General features: G+C 41.2%; 1 protein-coding gene across 1 annotated transcript in view; it reads left to right on the plus strand.

Moving 5' to 3' along the window:
- The window catches only part of MKLN1 (muskelin 1), a 379,442-nt gene that overhangs the window by 11,748 nt on the left and 342,654 nt on the right, over nucleotides 1–25,040 (plus strand). Inside the window, exon 2 of the mRNA XM_078439319.2 lies at nucleotides 14,074–14,198. Within this exon, the coding sequence (XP_078295445.1) occupies nucleotides 14,182–14,198 (17 nt within the window). The 5' untranslated portion in view covers nucleotides 14,074–14,181. The remainder of the gene's footprint in view (nucleotides 1–14,073; nucleotides 14,199–25,040) is intronic.

The following is a 25,040-nucleotide window of genomic DNA, read 5'->3' on the forward strand; positions in this document are numbered from 1 at the left end:
TTGCTTATGTTTATAATAAGAATAATAATGAAGACAGGATAGTGCTGTTGAATGTGGAAGACCCTCTAATACTGATATTTGAAAACCACAGTCATTCAACTACAGCATTTCCTAGATTATAAGGTACAAACTTTTTCCTCTCACATCTTTTATATTTGAAGCAGCAGAATGTATCTTCAGTATATATGTTTAATGTGGTAGTGTTTTGGAGGAGGGTTCTAAAAACAGTGATTAAATGGTGGTACATCAGCCAATAAATTGGTCTTCAAATTTCTTTTTTTTTTAATGGTTATTTATTTATTTGAGAGAGAGAGAGAGAGACAGAGGGCATGCATGCACACAGGGTAGGGGCAGAAAGAGGGAGAGAGAGAATCCCAAGCAGTCTCTGCACTCGGCATTCAGCATGGAGCCTGACGTGGGGCTTGATCTCAGAACCGCAAGATCATGACCTGAACTGATACCAAGAGTCCAACACTTAACCCACCGAGCCACCCAGGTGCCAGAGAATAGAATTTCTTAAATGGCAGTTTGTTCACGTAGCTCTGCTGGGATCAATCACGCTCAGCAGATGAAGGGTCCACTTTGTGTCCTGGCAGGGGCAATGCTGCCGGTGGCCGCCAAAGGTAGGAGAGATCAGAAAGCAGTTTAGAGGCCCCATTCAAAAGCGTTTCGCCCTATGGAGGGGAGCGGAGGAGGGCTGATAAGCACTAATGTAGAATAGAAGTGTCGAAAATATTAGAGACGGGACTGAGACAAGAGAGGAAAACCATGGTCAAAACATCTAAGAAGCAGTAAAAAGGGCTATTGCTGGCCCACAGAGGCTTAGTCAATTTATAGGCATGTCACAGAGGGGGAAGGGATGACGTCTTAGCTCGAGCTGCCATAATAAATACCATAACCTGGGTGACTTAAACAAAAAACATTTATTTCTCACAGTTCTGGAGGTAAGAAGTCCAAGATCAAGGCACCAGCAGCTCTGGTGTCTGGCAAGAGGCATTCCCCAGTTTGCAGATAACCATCTTCTTGTGTATCTGTACACACATAGAAAGAGAGAGATCATCTCTTTTGTGTCTTTTCTTGTAAGAGCACGAATCCCATCCATGGGGTCGGATGGAGGACGGCTTGTCTTGGGCAGGGCATTTTGAACTGTGCCTGGCTCATAGTTGTGGGCACTGCTGTGTCTTACGTTCTGAATCACTGCTGTGATCAGCGTAGAGCCTCGGTGCTCCAGGGTCCAACATAGAAAATGTTTAGATCAAGATATAGATCTGGGGTCTCAAACTAGGAAAAGACATTGCAAAGTGATATAAATAAAACCCTGAATTAAAAAAAAAGGCAAAGAATAGTGCAAATGAATAACCAGAGAACAAAATGACCGTAAGACAATGGTTTTACCAGAATAAATACAGGGGAGAGTGGAAGATGTGGTCTATTTCCACCCGGTCTATGGAATCCATATTAAAGAAGAATTTCATAGAACCTATAGATCATTTGGCCATGAAGGAAATTGTTCCAACCATACATGATGAGACCTTTACAAAGTGTGATGTACCCAGATGGTCCCTATGCAGCTTGAATGTAAAGAGTTTCGGGGCGCCTGGGTGGCTCAGTCGGTTAAGCGTCTGACTTCAGCTCAGGTCATGATCTCGCGGTCCGTGAGTTCAAGCCCCGCGTCGGGCTCTGTGCTGACAGCTCAGAGCCTGGAGCCTGTTTCAGATTCTGTGTCTCCCTCTCTCTGACCCTCCCCTGTTCATGCTCTGTCTCTCCCTGTCTCAAAAATAAATAAAACGTAAAAAAAAAAAAAAAAAAAAAAAAGAGTTTAGCACTTGAGGAAGGGACCATGTTTTTTCATGATTTTTAATTCTTAGTGTCTACCATGTTAATAGTGATGAAACAAATGAGTTTTTTTTTTAATTTTTTTTAATGTTTATTTATTTTTGAGACGGAGAGAGACAGAGCATGAACAGGGGAGGGGCAGAGAGAGAGGGAGACACAGAATGGGAAGCAGGCTCCAGGCTCTGAGCCATCAGCCCAGAGCCCGACGCTTGGACGCTCGAACTCACGGACCGCGAGATCGTGACCTGAGCTGAAGTCAGACGCTTAACCGACTGAGCCACCCAGGCGCCCCAACAAATGAGTTTTTAAATGGCAGAGAATTTCTCATTTTCTTTTTTTTTTAATTTTTAATTAATTAATTTATTTTAAGAGAGAGCACAAGCAGGGGAAGGCAGAGAGAGAGAGGGGTAGGTAGAGAGAGAGAGAGAAAGAATCCCAAGCAGGCTCTGCACTGTCCTCGCGGAGCCCGATGCAGGGCTCGAACCCACAAACCGTGAGACAATGACCTGAGCCAAAACCAAGAGTCGGCGGCATTAACCGACTGAGCCACCCAGGTGCCCCAAGAATTTCTCATTGCCTATTAAAAACAATAATCTTGATATTCAAAAATATAGTCCTTACCTTACTTTCCTTCTCAAATGCATTCCCCTTTCCCAGCTGATGCTTCCTTTGGGACATCCATGTAGCCCTGGGAAAGCTGACTCTCCCTTTATCTCCAGGAGGTAGAGCGTGTGTTCCAGACTAAGCCAATCAATGAATTTCATTTTCTTGGCCACAGTGACTACTTCAGGTATGGGTATGTGACCCAAGTCGGTCCACTGAAAGAGAAGGTCAGGATTCGTGCTGGAAATGCCAGAACGAAGATAATTTTCTTCAGGAGTTGGATGCACGAGATTTTAACTCTGGGAGTTCTTGTCCACCATCTTGGAGCCTCAAGGGGAGGGTCTGTTGAGAATGGAGCTATCACCAGGGATTAAAGCACATAAATGAAAGGGAGCGTTCAGGTGCTCTCCACATTGTGTAAACCACGTGGGAATCGTGACCCTGAAGCCTTTGAATTTTTCACTTACGGGAGCCAATAAATATTTTTTTTGTTTAAGCCAATTTGAGTTAAATTTGCTGTTTCTTGAAACCAAAGCATTTCTTTTGTATTCAAAAGAATGAATAAACATGGCTAAGAAGGAATGGAATGCATTTCAGATGGGTTAAAACATTAAATGTGAAAAATGGCCATATAAAAGAAGTTAATAGTGTTGAAAAGATGTGGTATAGGCACATCTTGGTCTTAACATGTTAAAGGCCTTCATGGGCAAAGAAGTAAAGGCTTATAGTTTATAAAAGAAAGATATTTATAGATTTGACTACTTACAACACTTAAATTTATGTAGATACAACAGTACCACAAACAAAATTAACAGATAAATGAGACATTCTAGAACTTTGCAACTATATATGACAAATATATATATAAATATAAATATATATATATAAACATATATATAAAATATATATAAACATATATATAAAATATATATAATATATATATTTATATATAAATATATATATAAATATATATCTGACAAAGAGTAGTATCCTTAATATATAAAGAGCTCTAGCAAACTTATAAGAAGACTACATCTCAAAAAAAAATGGGTAAAGAACATGAAAAGGCAAAAAAAAAAAAAAAATTCAGTTGGTCAATTAAAATGAAAACAATCCAGGGGCACCTGGGTGGCTCAGTGGGTTAAGCATCTGACTCTTGATTTCAGCTCAGGTCATGGTCTCAAAGTTTGTGAGATCAAGCCCCACATCAGGCTCTGTGCTGACAGCTAGGAGCCTGCTTGGGATTCTCTGTCTCCCTCTCTCTGCCCCTCACCCCACTCACGCACGTGCATGTGTGTACTCTCTCTCTCTCAAAATAAATAAACTTAAAAAAAAATAAAAGGAAAGCAGTCCAATCTCACTAATAATTAGAGAGGCACTGATCAAGGTAAAACCAGATGTCTTTACGACTAGCAAATTGTCAAGCACTTTAAAATGGTACGTTGAGTGGCTAAAGATACAGGGAAATAAGCACCATCATACAATATTGGGCATGAAAATTGGTTCAAGCATTCTGTTGGTTCAAATTGGGTCAGCAATTCGGCATTGTGTATAAAAAACTAACATATGCAAACCATTTAACACAGTCATTTCACTGAAGAGTTTAAATACATTATTTACCTGGAGGTTTCTAAGTGGGTAATGAGAACTCTACCACTTAGCATGTGCAAGTTCTGTGCAAAAGTACTTTCCACCTACCATGTCAGTTGATCTTCCCCAACACCCAGAAACACAAGCACTGCCATCATCCCCATTTTACAGATGAGGAAAACAAAGCTCAGGATGGTTAATGAATTTGCTTCTGATTAGACAACAAGTCAGTAGCGGAGCTGGGATTCGGTCACAGAAAGTCTGGTCTCAGCGCCCTCATGCCCCACTGTTAGACTAAAGTATTCTTTTGGTCCTGGGCTCCTCCCTGTTCTGCTCAACTTACTTTTTTCTTTTAAAAGGAAGATTTAATTTAAAAAAATAAGATAACTATGGGGTAGCTGGATGGCTCCCCCATCCAGTTAGTTGAACATTTGACTTTTGATCTCAGCTCATGTCTTGATCTCAGGGTCATGAGTTCAAGCCCCACATTGGACTTTGTGCTGGGCATGAAGCCTACTTAAAAACAAACAAATAATAAAAACAAACAAAAAAATAAATAATTAAACAAAATAAAAGGAAGATTTCTTAGTCTTGAGTTACAACTTAAAAGGCATAGTTCTGCTAAGAACACAAAGCTGAGAAAATGGAAGAGAAAGAAAGCGAGAAAACTAACGTTTATGGAACCCTCATGATATATTAGGTACTGTACTGCCTCTTGTAAGCCTCTTCTTGCAAAGAACCACTTTGCAATGTAGTTATGATTATCCCTATTTTCACTGATAAGTTGAGCCAGAGCGAGCATGACATGACCAAGGTCACTGAGCTACCTAACAAAACCAGAATTCAAATTTACACCCGCCTGACTCCTAAGCCCTTGCTCTTTTTATTACTGGCTAATAAAAACAAAGTGTAAGGGGCGCCTGAGTGGCTCAGTCAGTTAAGCGTCCAACTTTGGCTCAGGTCACGATCTCACTGTTTCTGAGCTCGAGTCGCACATCGGGCTCTGTGCTGACAGCTCAGAGCCTGGAGCCTGCTTTGGATTCTGTGTTTCCATCTCTCTCTGCCCCTCTCCCACTCGCTCTGTCTGTCTGTCTCTCTCTCCAAAATAAAGAAACGTTAATATAGATAGATAGATAGATAGATACATATATATATAAACAAACAAAATGGAAAAATATGGTATTTAGTGGGAAACAAACTTCTGCAATTGGCTTTAAAAAGTCAACTGTATAAATACAAGAATTATGAGACCTATTTCATTAACATTTCAGGTGCAAAAGATCTCAGGATGTGGGTTGACTGTGAAGTACTATGAGTAAGTATTGTACTATCAGAATACTGATACAGTCTCAGATGGCATTAACAGAAAACCCATGTCCTGGGAAGGTGCAAGAATGTTCCAGCTGGTTTGTACACTGCAGATAAGAGAAATTGAGATTCATTCTGGGAGCCACATTTTAAGGCTTTTTTATTACATTTATTTATTTTTGATAGTCAGAGAGAGACAGAGCACAGGTGGGGGAGGGGCAGAGAGAGGAGACACAGAATCTGAAGCAGGCTCCAGGCTCCGAGCTGTCAGCACAGAACCCGACTTGGGGCTCGAACTCACAAACCGTGAGATCATGACCTGAGCCGAAGTCGGACGCTTAACCGACTGAGCCACTCAGGTGCCCCGCTGGGAGCCACATTTTAAAAAGGACAGACAGCAATGGATGTCTAGAGGAGAGCTGCTAGCTGGTAACAAAATACATACATACACCTATGCAAGTATGCATACGTAAAGTCTGGATTATTTCACAAAAGTTCAATGAGAATACCCAGAAGGTAGCTGAAAACCACCCTCAATAAGAGGAAGAGATACTTCTTATATTGTGCGTGGCTCCAGAGGACAGGGAGCTGTGGCTGGAAGGAGGCAGATTTGGGCCAGTTAATAAAAATTAAAACATGACCGTATCTTGCATATGTTTTTTAGGCACTAAAATGCAGTGCTTTAGACACAGTGCAGTGCTTTAGACACAGCAGGCACTCCATATATGTACTGAACTCTATGGAATGTTCAGTTGCTCAAAAACTCAACAAGTTTGCCTTGTGGGGTAGTAATATGTGGGTGGAAGCCGGCTGGCAACCTTTTGGTGTAAAGACGACCATCCCGTAAAAAGAAATCCCTATACCTTGCCCAACTCCACCCTTTTCCCAGCCATTACCTGCTTCCCTCCCAGCCAACTTCAAAGAGGAGTCTTCACTCTATCCATTCCAGCCTGACTTCTAATTCTCTAGAGTATGTGCTCGTGAGATCTAATCACCAAACATAATGGTATCAGTCATCCTACCCCAGGGAGAACTCTTGGTTATTTCCTCTCAGAAGGGCTCTCCCCCCCGTTACTTGTGGACCTCCTCCATCCCATACGCAAGCTCCCTTTCTGTTCCTCCTCAGCCCCCTCCTCCCCTGACAACTGTCTGCATACTTTCCTCTGGCATTCTTTTCCCCATGCACCCTCCCCAGGATATCCCATCCATTCTGAGGACTTGGCTACCATTGGGCACTGCTTTCTGAACCTATACACTCAGTCTAAACCTCTTTCCTGATCTGCAGACCTTTGCATTTCGCCACTGGTAACCCACCGTTACTGCAAATTTAATATGCTACTCATGACCCCCACCACACTTGCTCTCCTTCCCCCTTTTAGCTTAGTTACTGTCGTTACACTTCAACCTTGGTCTCTCTCCCCTGCTCCCAAACTCCTATGTAATCAATAACCATGTCCTCAACGCTACTTCTAAATCTCCCTTGGATTTGTCACTACTTTTCATTCCACTGCTGCTATGGTGATTCAGACCTTAATCCCTTTCTTAGACTATTACAGGGGCCTTCTAATTGGCTTTCCAGGCTCCAGTCTCCCCTTCTTCTAGTGTGGCCTTCATCTTGCCAGCTAAAGTCTTATTCATTTTTTAATATGAATGATCACATCTCTACCCTATTTAAGAACCTCTGATAATTATTTATTGTCTTCAGTATAAAGTCCAAATTCCTTACCTGTAAATCAAGGTTCTTCTTGACATGGCTACAACCTACCTTATGATAGTCACTTTCAACTCACACAAGACTTCCCTCTTTTCTCTGAACACAGTTTGCCTTTTCACAACTTTGTACCCCTTTTCATCCTATTCCCATAGGGAAAATACCTCTCCTCTCCCCTGGACAGGACCAACTCATCTCCTCCTTCAGTGCCTAACCCAAACTTTAGCATCTCTAGAAAAAACAAACAAAGAAACAAACAAACAAAAAAAAAAACCACTTTTTAACTTGCAAGTCAGACATCAGGGCACAAGACATGATTTTTTTTTTAAGTTTTTAAAATTTATTTATTTTGAGAGCACAACAGAGAGAGTGAGCAGGAGAAGGGCAGAGGGACAGAGAGAGAGAGAGAGAGAGAGAGAGAGAGAATCCCATGCAGCGCAGAGCCTGACTTCGGGCTCGATCCCACAAACCGTGAGATTATAACCTGAGCCGAAATCAAGAGTCAGGCACTCAACTGACTGAGCCACCCAGGCACCCCACGATATGGTATTTAAAACAAGGGACTGGGGGTGCCTGGCTGACTCACTCAGTGAAGCATGAGACTCCTGATCTCTGGGTTGTGAGTTAGAGCCCCACGTTGGGTGTGGAGATCACTTAAAAATAAAATCTAAAATAAAATAAAATAAAGCAATGGACTGGCTGGGTAATTGTAGAGAACCAAGCCCAAGGGGGCTTCCACCATTCAGAAATGAGGAAAGACCCAGCAAAAGAGAATGAGAAGGAATACACAATGAGGTAGGAGGAAAGCCAGTGTGGGTATGAAGCCAAGTAAAGAAAATGTTTCAACAAGGGAGTGATCATCAGTGCCAAGAAGCTGCTGAGAGGAAAGTAAGGTGAGGACGGACAATTGACCCTTAAATTGGACAACATAGAGGTCATTGTGACCTTCACGTGTGTGTTTTCAGTGGAGTAATGGGGAACAGAAGGCTGATTGAACTGGCTTCAAGAGATAGCCAGAAACGAGGAAATAGATGTTTGTTGAATGGGTGACGTGTTGGATGAATGAAGAAATGATGTCTTAGAGAGGATTCCATAATTGGTCGGGAACCAAAATAGAGGAGTTATTTTGAACTTAGAGTCTCTGAAAAGTTTCCAAATAGAAACAAGGATGCGATTTCATGATGCAAAGCTTTTCTTAAGTGACAAGGGAATTCAGAGTAGGACTAACCGAGCAGTAGGGTTATTTTAGGGAAGGTTCTGTGTGAGTTCTGTAGTGATCACATTTTATCTACTGCTGACCCAGTTCATGAAGACCTTCATGCAGGACTCCTCAGAGGCTTCAGGGAAGAGCTGTCCTTGCAGACCCTAGGTGTATATTCAGAGACTTTCCAAATGCCTCTTGCTAGTGTGTGGGGTTGCTGTAAGAAGCCTGTAAAGTTGGTTCTCACTCCTTTGGAGGCTGGGCAGTACCACATCTGAATGATTGGGAAGAGGTGAACAGGAAAAACCTGACCCCTCCAACACAGTACATTAGAAAATGCTGTATTTGGGAATATTTCTATAGAAATTTCTTATACTGAAATACTAATGGAATGGGCTACATGACTACCGATATTTGAGGAAGAAGTAGGCTGCTCTTACCTGCCACCCCCTGGAGTATAATCGTAAGGAAGTATGGAGACTACAGACTTTGGGTAGACCAGACCCGAGCTTTGATGTTGTGACGTTACTCAGTGTCTTAAAAGGCACTTTGGTATGGATCCCATGTAGAATGTGTTTTTACTTACATGACTAAGGACAAACAACCCTAGGGACCATATATTTTCCTTTACAGAATTGTCTATGGTGAAGTCCAGGGCTTGGATTGTGACATAGAACTCACCACAGAATATCTGAGGAACTTCCTGTCCTACCATGTTCCCCGTAGTTTGCCAGATGCATAGAGTGCTCCTGTTTGTCTTTACTTTTGTGCATTCTGTGCCTTCTACCTGGAATACCCCAATCCCTTCTTCCTGGCATGCTGAGATCTAGGAGCACCTTCTCTCAGAAGCCTTCCTCATCCTCTCACACACAGACCGGTTCCTTCCCCGTGCTCCCCAGACCATTCTCATCTGTCATTCCATCACCACACCTACCACACTGAACTACAGTTGTTTACTCCTCTGGCTCCCTCACTGGGCTCTGAGTCTCCTGAAGTCAGCAATTTTGTCTTCTTCCTATTTTCATTCTGTGCATCTAGAACAGTGCTTGTACGTTTTGGGCACATGATCACTGTTTTGAATGGATGTATGAAGGCTTGAGAGCCTTAATGAGAGAACGAGTGAATGGATGCATAAAAACATCAGAAAAATGGGATCCCCCAAAAGGTTGCTAATACAAGCATAAAAATGTCAGTGACTTCACATATATGCAGAATTTGTGCGTGTGAAGGTACGTGCCAAATCCAGCGGAGACGAGAAGATCATTACAGCATAATGCATATAAGGAAGAGCTAGTACAATCGACTAGTAATATGTGTAGCACAAGTTGGTGAGAACCGTGCTGATTGAAGTCAGAGTTGGGTAGTAAAGAATTGATTGGTTTCGATCTAGATTTGAGAGAGAGATTTGATCTGTAGGACATCTGAACATTTTGGTGTTTGTTATTTTTTTTTAACGTTTATTTACTTTTGAGACAGAGAGAGACAGAGCATGAGCAGGGGAGGGTCAGAAAGAGAGGGAGGCACAGAATCCAAAGCGGGCTCCAGACTCTGAGCTGTCAGCACAGAGCCCGACATGGGGCTTGAACTCACGGGCCGCGAGATCATGACCTGAGCCGAAGTCGGATGCCCAACCGACTGAGCCACCCTGGCGCCCCTGGTGTTTATTATTTTTTTAATCAAGGTGTTTTTCATCTTAAAATGTGAGGGCAAGGTACACCTTAATAAACATGTTTATCTGAAGCATGGCTTCATTGTAGAAAGAAAGAAAAGAAAAGAAATAAAAGAGAAAGAAAAGAAAGAAAAAAAGAAAGAAAGAAAGAAAGAGAAAGAGAAAGAAAACAAACCAGCTGTTACACCTCTAAAATGGAAGGTACAATGAACCCATCATTTTATCCAAACATGCTTTAATTTCTTTCATGCATACTTTGTAGAATGATAATAGCCCTTACTCATATTTACATTATAAAAGTGTTGTTATTGTAAATTAGATAGGATAAAATGGGTTACGATGTCTTCTCTGAAAGACACGCACTCCACACAAATGAGGTATTATTATTTAGTTTTTCCTTTTCAATATCGTTAAACGAGAATTAGATGAAAACTAGGCTTTAAGCAATATCCAGTGGGTAAATGATTATTGACTCAAGTGAAATGAAAAAAAAAAAAAAAAATCTTTAGCTGAAAACTCAGCATAGCCAGTCGGTGCGCAAGGCAAAAATACTGTCTTTATCTGTGATGCTCATCACCGCTCTCTATCACCTCTCTGGGCTGTAATCACAAACCGAAGACAGTTAAGGCTTGCCGTTCAGTCACCTCGTGCATTTTACAGAAGATGGACATCCCGGAACAGTTGCAATTTGGACACAATGCTTCAACTAATTAAGCCATGCAACTGGTTTTGTTACTGATTTAGGGCCTAAATGAACCTTGTCAGGCCTTTGCGTCAACTCACGGTTCTGAGGTTCGGGGAGTGCTATCAGCTACAACCTTCTCAGGTTATTACTGCCAGTGCCTCTGTGCTCCCCATTAGCACCACCCAGGCCAGAGCTTTTTCTATGTTCCTCTTGCAATACAGGCTTATGACGGAAGGAGAGGGGCTGTGGAAATAAGATTTGGGGAACTGTGAACGTCGAGAGCTTCCGTTCGAGTCACTGAAAGAACACACCGGGAGGATTAAGGATCACAGAGCTGGTGGGATAGACTGTCCAGCATAACGGTGCCTGGCCTCTGTGTGTGCAGAACAGCTTCAGCCCATTTCTAATTCTTCGTCTTTGATCTTGGACTGCCCCCTGCCCCTCCCCTCTTGTCCAAACCCCTTACAGTGTTCATCCATTATGTACTGGCTCACCTTCATTCCCTAGGACCGACCTTCAGCGTTGTTTCTAGTGGTGGTCATCTGTTTTCCACCTGACCCATTTATTTTGGCTTCTGGATTTTGTTCTCAGAGAGGCCCCCTGCTTGGAGAGCTGTCTGGCCAGCTGTGGGGCCAGCTGCCTGCTCCAGATTCCAAGGTGACCAAATCTCTCTCTTCTCCCTCTGACTGGTCCCAATCCAGGAGCTATAGCAGCAGGTGAACAACGATGATGATACAGCAACGGTATCTGACCAGACTTTTACCTGGGGGGGTGCTGCTCAGAAAGGTCAGTTTACATAGCACAGCACAGTGGGCCGGGGGCCGGCAAGACGATGTGGGCCTTCCAGGCCTAGTGAAAGGTTGGGGTGCAGAGGAAGAGCTGGGTGCAGAGCACAGAAGGCAGACTTGGTTAACTCTACAGTTTTAGCCACAGCCAGCGCTGGTCGTAGGACCACAGTCTTGCACACCGGCCACGCCTACCAAGACCATTGCCATACAGTCAGCTGAGCTACAGATGGCTACAGGCGGTGAGGAAGACTTTGTGGTGGCCCTCTTTCCTCACCTTTGGGAAGAAGATCTAGGGATTATGTGTTCCATTTCTAAGGCAAACTTTAAAAAAAAATTTTTTTTTTAATGCTTATTTATTGTTGAGAGGGAGACAGAGAGACAGAACACGAGCAGGGGAGGGGCAGTGAGAGAGGGAGACACAGAACCCGAAGCAGGCTCCAGGCTCCGAGTGGTCAGCACAGAGCCCGACGCGGGGCCCGAACCCACGAACCTGCAAGATCATGACCTGAGCCGAAGTCAGACGATCAACCTAATGAGCCACCCAGGTGCCCCTCAAAGGCAAACATCTCGAAATAGTTGTCTACATTCATTGGCTCCACTTGTTCCTCAACTCACGATGACCTGGCTTCTGCCTCCCCTGACGCTGCTCTTGCCCGGCACCTGCTCAAGTACCTTTTTGGTGCTCACCCCATGACTGCTTCTCAACATTTTCTTGATCTCTTGACAGCATTTGCCTTTGTTGACCACAACCTACTCGACATGTGTTTCTCCTTTGTCCTCCGTGATACCTCACATTCTTGTTGCCTTCTCCTCCCTCTGATTTCACCTTCTTACTCACTCCCCCCCCAACCCCCGGCACCAAAGGCCTCCACCCCAGGGATCCTTTCTCTGCCCATTCTTTAAGGTTGTCATTCCTCTGGGCGCTCTCTTGGGTCTTTTCTCTTCCCCGGCGCTCACTCAGGGTAACTCTTTCATCCGTGTGGATTCTGTTGTGGCCTGTCAGGTACTGGTGATTCCCACACCTGTATCTTCAGACTTCTAGATCAAACTACCTGCTGCTACCCTGCCAGTGTTCTCCGGACATCACAAACCAAACGTGACCCCGTCTGGACTCTCCCCTTCTCCTCCACAGCTCCTCTATTCTGTATTTCCATTTTGCTGTCCTAGTGACTGACATTACTGTCCACCCCATTGTTCAAGCCAAACATCTGAGCAGCAGTCTTGACTTTCCCCCTTCAAAATTCCAACGATCAAGCAATCACACATTTTGGTAGATTCTGCCTCCTCTATGACATAACTTGTACAATTCTGAGCGACTGGGACCCGCTTACCTTTCCAGTGTCGTCTCTGACCACTCTGTCTCAGCTATGCTGAACTAATTTTCAGTGCTCAGCTGCTCAGCGCACACGGTCATTTCTGTCACCTCAAAAATGCACATCTGCAACACCCTCCACCTCAAACAGGCTTGCTCCTCTTTTTGTTTTAATTTTTAAAAACGTTTATTTATTTTTAAGAAGGGGAGAGAGAGATTGAGTCAGAGCATGAGTTGGGGAGGGGCAGAGAGAGAGACACACACAGAATCTGAAGCAGGCTCCAGGCTCTGAGCTGTCAGCACAGAGCCCGACGTGGGGCTCGAACTCACGAGCCATGAGATCATGAACTGAGCTGAAGTCAGACACGTAACCGATTGTGCCACCCAGGTGCCCCTTCTTTTTTTTAACTAACTCCTCCATAACTTGTAAGTCCCCATGTAGAAGCCACTAACTTGCTTTTTTACTGTTTATTTATTTGAGAGTGGGAGAGAGAGAGAGAGAGAGAGAGAGACCAGGCACACGTGAGAGCTGGGGAGGGGCAGAGAAAGAGGGAGAGAGAGGATCCCAAGCAGGCTCCAAGCTATCAGCACAGAGCCTGACGTGGGGCTTGGTCTCACAAACCATAAGATCACGAGGTGAGCCAAAAGCAAGAGTTGTTTGCTCAACCAACTGATCCACCCAGGCGGCCCTAGGAATCAGTAACTTTCAATTCTCCTAAAGTCTGGGTTAGGTGACCCTCCTAGAGCTCTTGGTACACTTCTTTATCGAGCTTCCTCTCCTATTTAAAAAAATTTTTTTTTTTTAATGTTTATTTATTTTGGAGACAGAGAGAGACAGAGCATGAACGGGGGAGGGTCAGAGAGAGAGGGAGACACAGAATCCGAAACAGGCTCCGGGCTCTGAGCTGTCAGCACAGAGCCCGACGTGGGGCTCGAACTCACGGACCGTGAGATCATGACCTGAGCCGAAGTCAGCCGCTTAACCGACTGAGCCACCCAGGCGCCCCTCCTCTCCTATTTTTAGCTTGCCTTCTATGAGAAGCTCTACTATAAAGCCCCTATAAGCAGGGACCACATTTATTCTATTCACCTTTGTATTCCTAGCTCCACCCAGTAGTTAGGACAAAATAGATGTTCAACGAATGAAGGAATGTAAATGTTAAAAGTATTCATTGCGAAAATATAAATTTCAAATCAGAAAATACAATTCGGATTTTACCAGAGAAAGATTTATCAAGCCCCTCTAATATCAAAGGGGATTGGAGATTATCTAAAACGATTTAGAAGAACTTATCAGCATTAGAATCATGAGCAGAGAGCAGTTAATAGAGGTAGATTTCACATCTGTTCCTTGTGGGATTCTTTTCCAGAGTTCAATATCCAGATTCTCTGAGCCAAGTTTTGGGATCGCCCAAGCAGTCCATCCTCCTGAATTTTCATAAGTTATTGGATTCACAACCCACTCCATATGTGAGAAGATGGGGATTGGAATAAGGTAAGTGTCACCTTTTCTCTTTTTCCACTTTTCAGTTCTCCTTTCTGGAGTCTTCTTCGAGAGGTATGACCTGGCTTCCGTTCTAGTGTCGCTGGCCTCACAGGGTCCGCGGGTCCTCGTATGAAGAGATGCCGTCAAGTCTCTTGAGGAATCGTGTCCTTTCAAATTTCCTGTTTGGTTTCATGACCGTCTACAGCCTTCACCACCGTGCTATCAGTTGCTTTCTTAATGTGACCCCAGATAGAGAAAAATGGGTTTTGAAAAATCAACTTGCCGCCCACTCTGGGACACCTTTCGGTCCAGAGGCACACTAGGAATGGAGGACACGAGCAACGCCATCAAACGTCAAAAACAACTCGGCTTTAGCCATACCGTCTAGGGACTCCCCCGCATTCCACCACACTGTCAACCTTCCTTAGCTCCGCACCCACTTTAGTTTTTCATTTAAAACCCTTAGGATTAATAATCTGTCTTCTTATTTATTATCTGTCTCCTCTACTAGAACGTAAACCCCATGAGGGCAGGGATTTTGTTTTAGTCACCACTCTATACTCAACACACAGAACAGTAGCTGATACATGGTAGGCACTCAATAAATATTTGTTGATTGAATGAATGATGCTTTTTAAAAAAACTCTCGAGAGGCTGATGCGCACCTAGGTCTCTAGGCATCTAATGCAGGTCTGGTTTGTAGCCCTGTTGCCCTTAACACTTTCACTGATGACTAAGATCATGACACTGATAGCGTGATAAACACATTTAGACATGACATACCAACTAGAAAGGGTAACAAATAAGCTGGATGATACAATCAGGATCTCCCCCCCCCCCCCCCAGCTAAATCCTGACAAAATGTAATCATGAATCACTTCTAATAATATGAAGTTTAATAGGGACAGATATAAAGTACTCAAAGATCAATTGTACAAGTACAGATTGGGGGTGAGAAGGCTTACAATTGTGCACATAGGAAGATTTAGAGTCTCCTGTAGATTGTTAGTAGATGATGAGTCAACACAGTGTGATGTGACTCCAAAAAAATCAGTCTTTTGTTATATTAATAGAAATATAGTGCTCAAGTTGGGAAGTCGTTCTCTAGTACTCACCTGTGACCAGGCTACATTTGTTCCATGTGGTGAATCCTGATCTTCAGCCTGGAAGAAAGACATTGATAAACACAAGATTATTCAACACGAGTAAAAAGGATAAGGGATCTGGTAAACAGTGTCATGTAAAAAATGGTTAAAGAAATGTAACGTCGTGTGTGAGTGTGTGAGGATATCAGCTAGCCTATGTCGCTACCTTCCAAAGTTAGGGGGGCTGTCCTGCTGAGGAGAGATCAGATTTCTTCTGAGTAATCCCAAATGACAGAGGGAGGAGCCACGAGTGGAAGATGTAAGCATGTACATTTCAACCCACCAGAAGTTATCAACCATTAGACTTGCCCACCAATCAAGTGGATAACTGTTGGAGGTAGTTAAGTTCCCTGACCCTGAGGCTATTCAAGCAGAATGCGGACATTTTTGCCCCATTTGCTGGATATATTTGTGATGGAAGTTCAAACACTGGGGTGAGGGATCAGGTTCATCACGATAGCAAACACGTATTGAGTGCCCACTATATGACGGGTACCGTAAGTGATTAGCATGCATTATCATGTTTAATACTCACATCAGTCATACCAGTTCCATCCTACAGATGAGAAACGATAAGGCTCCGAGGGGTTCAGTAATTTGCCCAAGGTCTTACACCTTGTACAAGGCAGAGCAAGGATTTGAACTTAAACAGTCACATCCCTGATCTCAATTATTACTCTATAAAGGACTCCCACTTCAAGAAAACCCTTCTTTCCCACCCTGAGATTCTATCACTCTAATGAAGTAATCAAACCAAGGAGCTTATTATCTCCAGTAGTAAATGATTCTATAGTAAATAGTTTCTTTCAATATAGTACGCAGGCACTAAATTCGTGTGGGCATTTGCCACTCGTGGTGCACCATATGGAACCCAGCATAGGACCTGGCACACAATAGGTGCTCAATAATTATTTATTAAGCAAAAAGAATGAGCGAATACAACCACACAAGATTGACTGCATTCGAAATGACAAAATCTCAATATATTGGGCCCGAGGGAAAACAAGCCAATTTCTGGGTGGTCTGCTGAGGACGCTTGGCAAAAAGTGGTAAAAATCCATCATTTCTAGCAAAGGCCTTGAGAATTCCTGTCCAGTCGTTTGGACGATACTCATTTCGACAAATATTTACTGAGTACCTTTCCTGTGCTAGGTATGTGCAACATGCTGAGGGTGCAGAGGTGAATCAGAGGAAGTAATGTTAGTGGGGGAGATGGACAGGTCGGCACATTCTTCTGATGCAATGTTACAAGTGCTATCTCAGGAGCATGTGTGTGTGTGTGTGTGTGTGTGAACTAATTCTACTCGGTTGAAAGAGTTGCCTGGTACTTCTGTTTTAAAAATGACGGCCACGTACTTTCTATGAGTTTATTTGGTCTTCATAAAGACCGTGTGAGGTTGTGATCCCTTTTTGTACAGGAGATGACGTCAAGTTTCACAGAGGTTAGGGGAGTTCTCCAAGGTCATGCAGCTGGTAATAACAATTGCTGGCATTTACTGAGTGCTCAGGATACCTGAGACTCTGTTTTAGGCCCTAATAAGACTCACAACTACTCTCTGAGGCTGTTACTGCTATCACTGGCATTTTATAGACGGGAATACCGAGGCACAAGATTGAAATGACTTGCCCAGAGTCACGCGGCGAGGAAGTGAAAAAACTAGGATTCGCATCTCTGCATTCGGGCTTTAGCAGGCACGTGCTTACCCACGGAGCTAAATCACCTTTCACTGGTCCCCTAAAGAGCTGGAGCTCACTTGGATTCTGACTCCAAGTTCAATTCTCTTCCAAGCGACCTTGCCCTTTGGCGATATTGCATCCAAGTGAAAAGAAATGGTGTGTGCCTGGATCTAAGGAGAGGTTGTGTGGGGCGGGCACCCTTGCAAGTGTTTGGGGAGAGGTGTGGTAAACTCTAGAATGTGCTTCAGCTGTGTATGCAGGGTTTTCAGGGCAGCCAAAATTGGGCTTGTTGTTCTCCAGGGCAGCACTCTGAGCTCTAGGGACTATGATTTGTTACTCATAGGAACTAGCCACCCTGACACTCTGCAGCCTTTTAAAATCTAGTTTAAAAATTTTAAAAGAAGACAACAGGATGTAAAACTTTAAGAATGAAGCAAGTTAAATTCAATACCTTATAAATAAGCAAGAATGGAGTTACAGAAAAGGAGAAATGAAGCACATAATTGCTTAAATTGTCCAAGCCTTTCCTCTATAATAAAAATTCTTGGATTGAGAAATAGTTCAATCCAATATTATTGTGCTTTAATAATTAAGTTGAGTTGGCTCTGTGGCAAATCGGAGAAAGAATTGGTTATTAACATGAATGAAGTAGATTACCCTTCCCTCAATAATTACTACTTCAGCTAATGTGGATACGATCCGTGCAATTGGGTAGGACTGCATTTTACGACATACATCTCCCATAATTTTTGGAGATTTGGTAATTTTAAGATTAGCTGGAGGCTGGGATTTCTGTGGCAGGCAGAGGGGCAGAAAGGGTGAACATTGTTCAGCGTTCGTTCCTTCAAAGCAGGTGGGATTTTTTTTTGTTTGGTTTGGCTTTTAGTGTTTTGTTTTGCCATTTATAGACGCCTGGTAGATTCACCGATTACCTCGGCCTTTGTGTTTCTGGATTTCTTTTTTCTTGGCTTCAGGTCCTTGGAAACATTTGTTTTGATGATAGCAGGAGAGTTAGTCATGTTTTATTTTTGTTGTTCCTATTTATTTTTAAGATCCTTTCGTTCAAGTCAACTTACCAGGTATTGTGTAACCTGTATTTATGCCTCCACAAATAAAATATTCTTAGTAGTAGCTTCTAATACAACCTTAACGGGATACTTAATAATTCGATGCCCAGTTAATGCCCATCAGAATGATTCTGTAGTATTAGTAGCTAGAACACAGGTATGCTTTGAAAAATAATGTTTGGAAATTTATAATTGGGTTTGGCATTTAATGTGAAATTTCAGGTTTCATAGATCAATTAATTTTGAGTTACTACGCAAATTCTCATAAACATATTTTCCTTTTCATCACCGAGTCGATAAAAGTTGGAAAACTCTTTTCACACACATTCCGTTCTTTAAGCCTGAAGGTAAATTGCTTTTAAAAACCACATCTCAAACAAACAGTTTTTCATAAAGTTATGAGTAAATGAACAGAGTGAGCTCTACTGGCATTTGGGATGCACATCTAATTAGAACTCTCCGTACTTCAGACATATAATTTACTAACGTTGAGGTTTTTAATTCTTAACTTTGAGTCCCCTGGGATGAAACAAGTGACCCTTGTTGGAAATACGTCAAGAATCAAACTTCTCAGGTTGAGCTTTAGTTTGTTGGTCATCAGATCCAAAACTGTTGGTTCCCAGAGTTAAAGACGTCTGACTTTCTAACGTTTGTTAAAAGATCAGGGCAGAAAGTGAGCACTGCCTTGCTGCTATGAAGAACAGATCTCGCCGTGTCGTCTCCTTGATGCTTCTCAGTCTGTGTCTCCGTGAGAAATGCTCCATCTAAACTGGCTCCGTCTATACTGTAACAGGAAGCACGCTGCACCCCTGCGTATCCCCCATAGTGTGGGGGAGGCAGAGAACCCTGTCTTTACAATGAGACAGATGAATATCATCCTCTGAGCTGACTTGACGTACTTTCCAGTACCAGGTTCCGTACTAGGCACCAAGGACAGCTTTGAATGCTCTCACTCACCAGTGTTCATAACTTAAAAGTGGTAACACGAGATTTGCAAGGCACTGGATGACGGTGAGACCTTGAGCAAGAAACTTAACCTCTCTCCCAAATAACTATTTCGCAGGGTTATTGTAGTCAATAATTGAGATTATATGTGAAAACACTTAGCACAAAGCCTGGCACATAGTTGCAACTGTAGACTGAATTTATGTGAAATCTATAATCATCCATGGAACCTCAAAGGGACAAGGGGACCCAAGTCAACATTATCTGCCCCCTAGCCGTTTGTTAAATCAGAAAATTCCACTTCCAAATGAATAATCACAGCTACCCATGATTTTGCTTTAACGTCTACGTTTAGAACAAAATGTTACTTGAATGATACTCAGTTACTGTGTTTCATAACCCAGCTAAGTATGGTTTCTTTAGGAGAAAATTACATGTGAACAAAAGAAAGAAGGAACACTAGATAAATGAAACCTCTTTATTTCAGAATAAATGAAGGGTTACTTATCTGATTATAGATCATTCAGATGATATAATGATTATTAGATGTCCATATGTAATTATAAATCACGCTAGTTTTTATAAGTTGGTTTTAAACAATTTTACTGATCTTAAAGAACTCATTTCCCATAATCGAATAGCAAACCTTGAGGTACACCGTATTAACTATTAATACGCTAAAATTACCCAGTATCTATCTTTTTCTTTAATTGCATCTACTATCATAGCCCTGCGTTTATTTCAGCGATATAAAAGGAGTGATCTTAACTTCTTGCTCTCTCTACATTCTAGAAAGGAGAGAAGAGCATTCCTCCCACCCACTTACCTATGAAAAAAAGGACTCTCCGAGGCTGCCAGGAACTAACACTGTAGTAAAATTACAAGAAAATTTTGTTAAGAAACCTTTTCTCATCTGCAAGTTATTTCACTGAAACCTGAGGTGCTACATTTCACACAAAGGTGACTTTGGAGGAGAAAATTGGTGCCAAACTGGATCCGTTGTTTTTGTGTTATGTAAGAAGGAGAAAAAAAAAAAAAAAAAAAAAAGAACTGTTTACTCCTAAGCCATAAATTTAAGATTATCCTATTATACCAAATGACACAATTTCCACACCTCAAACCTTAGAGTTATATTTTTATGAACTATTATCTGCACCCATTCAAAACTAAATATAATTAAATATTAAATAATTTGCTTTGCCCAGTGATATTTAAAATATACAAAGTTATTTTATTCACTATGTCAGACGTGAATTCTAGTTGAACTGTGAAAATGGTATTGCTATACAAAAGATTTTTCTTTCTAAATAGCTTTTTCCTGATAAAGAATATACGTGCAGCATAAAAATTATAGAATATACAATAGAGTAAAAATGAGGAAATATAAATCATAACTCTATCATCCAGAAATAAACACTATTAACATTTTCTTGTATTTTTTTATAATGGATGTTTATACATACACACATACCTCAAAATACCCATTATATATAAATGCATATTAGTGCTTTATTATAGAAAATTTAAAACATAAACAAAGGTAGACAGAGAGCATAATGAACCCCATGTACTCATCAACCCATGATGGCCAACCCATCAATACTGTCTTCTTCTTCCCTACTCATTTTATTAAAAAATCTTTTTAATGTTTTATTTATTTTTGAGAAAGACAGAGAGAGAGAATGAGCAGGGGAGGGGCAGAGAGAGAGGGAGACACAGAAGCAGGCTCCAGGCTCTGAGCTGTCAGCACAGAGCCCAACGCAGGGCTCAAACTCGTGAACCGTAATCATGACCTGAGCCGAAGTTGGACACTTAACTGACTGAGCCGCCCGGGTATCCCTCTACTCATTTTATTTAAAGCAAATTCCAGAAATTACATCATCTAAACCAAAAATATTTCAACTTGGATCTTAAAAGTAAGGTTTTTTTTAAACATAGCCATTATGACACCTGAACTACTTAATAATATTTTAATAATATGAACTAGTCGGTGTTCAAATTTCTAATTGTCTCATAAATATTGTAATTTACTTTCATAATTTGTTTGAAGCAGGATCCAAATAAGGTTCACATACTAAGACTGGCTGATAGGTCTGTTAAATCTTTTTAAATATATATGGGTTTCCACTCTAATATTTTTTTCCTTGCAATTTATTTGTTGAAGAAACCAAGCTGTTTGTCTGTAGACCTTCCCACAGCTTGGATTTTTCGCATTTCCTCCCCATAGTATAGTTTAACATCTCTTCTGTCTTGTGTATTTCCTACAATTATCTACAGGCTTTATCAGATTCAGTGTTTTGGTTTTTGTGGGGGTGGGTTTTGTTTTTTGGGGGTTTTTTGCAAGACACTTTCATGGGTACTTGTATGTTTTGCCATTAGGAGGTGCACACTAATAACCTCTTCTTTTATGTTACGTAGATTCATTAGTTTATGAAGAATTGCAAAATAGTAATATTTTAATCTTATGATTCCTTGAGTTGATTTTCTGGCATGTGCCCATGGTGGTTAATCATGTTTTGTTTTGTTTTTTTAATTTTGCTTTTTGGTGTTGTTGTTTTTATTTATTTATTTTTTTATGTCTATTTATTTTTTGGTGGGGGGAGGAACAGAGAGAGACGGGGACAGGGGATCTGAACCAGGCTCTGTGCTGACAGCAGAGAGCCCAACTTGGGGCTTGAACTCAGAAACTGAGATCATGCCCTGAGCCAAAGTGGGACGCTTAACTGACTGAGCCACCCAGGTGCCCCTGTTGTCATTTCTAAGTATCATTTGAACTCATTAATTAAAACATATTCAATGTGTTTCAATACATCTTATTTATTATTCTTATTAATGCCTAAATTATCCCTATGTGGCCGGTAGTAGCATCTTCAAATCAGCTCCTGGCTTCTTCCGACATGACTCTAGTAGTCTTTGACAGTGTCCTTGTTATTTGGTGTAAGGTGTTCTAGGCTCCTCTTGTATAGTTCCATGCAGTAAAAGTCTATTTTTTAAAAATCTATTTATATTTAAGACTTGAGTATGTATAAATATAATACCAAATCATAGGACAGAAGCTATTTATATAACAAAGACTGGAAACAACCCAAATGTCCATTAATAGAGGACTCGTTGAACAAAATATGGTGCATCCACACAATGGAGTCCTGTGCGGTTATAAAATTGAATTAGGGAACTTTACATATATTTACATAGATTGATCTCTAGGATACATTGTAAGTAGATAGCAAGGGAGAGAAAAGTGAGCCTACCGTTTATGTCAGAACGGATATAAATATACATTTACATACGAAGATACACATATATACATACATACACATGTGGAGGGATAGACATCACAGAGTAATAGTAACCTGTAAAAGGGGGAAAGGAATGAAGTAGAAGGGATGGTGATAGAAATTAGACTTGTCTACCTTGAGATCTGACTTTGGAATTATGTAAATATCTACATAATTATAAAAACACGAATTTTAAAAAATCCAATTCCTAATTTTTATTAAAAGCCTAATTTTGCATACAATTGGTGGGATACAGAGAAATTATTCTAAATAACTTGAAGACACAGCAATCTGACTGCATATCCCTAAACGGGATATTTCCTCAGGACAAAAAGGACTGCAAAAACACTTTTTTAAACCATATTTGGTAATCATATGGTTGGTGGTGGTGTCGATACTGCTGTTCCGGGTAATACGGGATAAGCAAATATTAATTATGGGATCTTCTAATTCTATCAGGTTCGGTGTCCTTGAGAACCAAGATTCACAGCACGGGAGGAAGGAAATCGAGATGTAAAAGAGAAGAGGTTAGGTAAAAACCCCATAGTTCTGAATTTGAATTAGAAGTTAGTGATATAAGGGGCACCTGGCTGGCTTAGTCGGTAGAACATGGGGCTCTTGATCTTGAGGTTGTGAGTTCAAGCCCCATATTGGACATAGCAATTAGTTTTAAAAAATTATTTAAAAAAAGAGAAGTTAGTGATATAAATTTATGACACATATGTATGTGTTTACATATATTTCTTACCTCCTCTGTTCATTGAAAAGACCTAATAGTGATTAAGCCAGTAGCAATGAGCACCCTTGGTATCTATATTAGACCTGACTGAGGCAGGAAAAAAGTCTATAGACATATACATATATATCAACAAATATATATTTATCATATATACATCATAATATATGAATATACATCAAAAATATACATATTCACATATTTAATGTATATTTTATGTAATGTATGTAATCCGTTATTTAGCTATTCTATTTCTGGACATTTAGATTCTTTCCAGTTCTTTCCAGTTATATACGATACTGCAACCAAGCATTTGTGCACGTCTTATTTTTCTAGTACAAATTCCTGTAAGTGGAATTACCCGGACAGAGGGTAGGAACATTTTTAAGCTCTTGATTAGTATTGTCCAGTCGCCTCCAGAAAGGTTATACTGGGTCACACACCAAGCGGCAGTGTGGGAGAGTGACTCCTTCATCCCATTAATAGTTATTGACATTTTAGACATTTATATTCACATGTTTCTGCCAATATGAGCTAAGTTAGATAGAGTCACTCCTTTCTTTTTGTTCTTCCTCTTTGATTTTCTTATAAAGAGCCTTTAAAAGTTAAGAATGCCACATGGAAAAATTACACTGATGTAACCTTTTTGTATTTACATTATGAATTAACAACTGTATATCAACAAAGATGACAATGGTCTTATAAAACTAAGTGTATTACTTAGAATTTATGGGTGAGCTTGCTAACACTTTAGTTGCAAACATATCACGAATGTATTGATATTAATTTTTGTAGCTTTTTGGTAATCTGGTAGCTACTTTTGAAATCCCTGGGGTTTGTCATTAGAACCCTACCTTTGCAGAACTCATTATATATGGAACTATTTCCCCGACATAGTTTACAAAGTCAACTAACTTTGCAAACATTTCTTAGCGTGTTTATTCCATATACCATTCCATGTGAATATCATGAAACAAAAAAGTAGATTATAGATAAAACTCATAGAATGTTAAAGGTGGAGGGATCTTAAAGATCATCCATTTGGTCTAGCCTCTTTATTTTATACTTTGGGAAACTAAAGCAAAGGGCGGTTACACAACCCTCTGAGGTTGTACAGCTAATTTGCAACAGTGAGAGATAAAAATCCCAATCTGACTCAATATAGTGCCCTCGCCATGTAGCTTCCTAGTATTAGCAAAACTTGAAGGCAATATGTAAAAAGTAAAAATAATTGTTGCGTTAGGAAAATGAGGTTTGGGGTGTTGTCCTTTGAAATTCTATTGTCATGCTACCTTTTCAACAAAAAACCTATAGGAAATAAATCAACAAGCACATTATAAAATCAGGTGAGGGGCTCCTGGGTGGCTCAGTAGGTTAAATGCCTGACTTCAGTTTGGGTCATGATCTCACGGTTTGTGGGTTTGAACCACGCACCAGGCTCTCTGCTGTCAGCGTGGAGCCCTCTTTGGATTCTCTGTCTCCCTCTCTCTCTGTCCCTCCCCCACTCATTCTCTCTCTCTCTCAAAATAAATTAACATTTCAAAATAAAATAAAATCAGGTAAAAGAGCACTTCTGTTATTCACACCTAGAAGTAAATTACTCTACTGGAGATTTATAGATATTTATATCATTATCAACAGCATCACCATGATTATTTCTTTCCAATTAACCCCTCTTTAAATGCGAAAGAAATGTGGAAGGAGTAATACATTATCCAAGGGGCTAGGGCCTTGTCAGTTGTTTTCCTGCTGACAGAAGAGACCATGAAGGTAGTATAGCATTGGAAAGGAAAGGGAGAGACTGAAAAGAGAGATGAGGGGACCCCAAAAGCAGCTTAGAGCAGAGCTTTACCCCAAATCAACTGGGATACGTTTACAGAACAGTTCATTTGAAGTCCAAGTCTCTTACAAGGGCTCCTTTAATGTTTATCATGTTTCCAGAGGACCTATTAGGAAATGAGGAAGGGCAGTGTTCTCAGGCCATGGACACAGACCGTCTGTCT

Source organism: Panthera onca, chromosome A2 (genome assembly GCF_046562875.1).
Source record: "Panthera onca isolate mPanOnc1 chromosome A2, mPanOnc1 haplotype 2, whole genome shotgun sequence".
Taxonomy (NCBI): Eukaryota; Metazoa; Chordata; class Mammalia; order Carnivora; family Felidae; genus Panthera; species Panthera onca.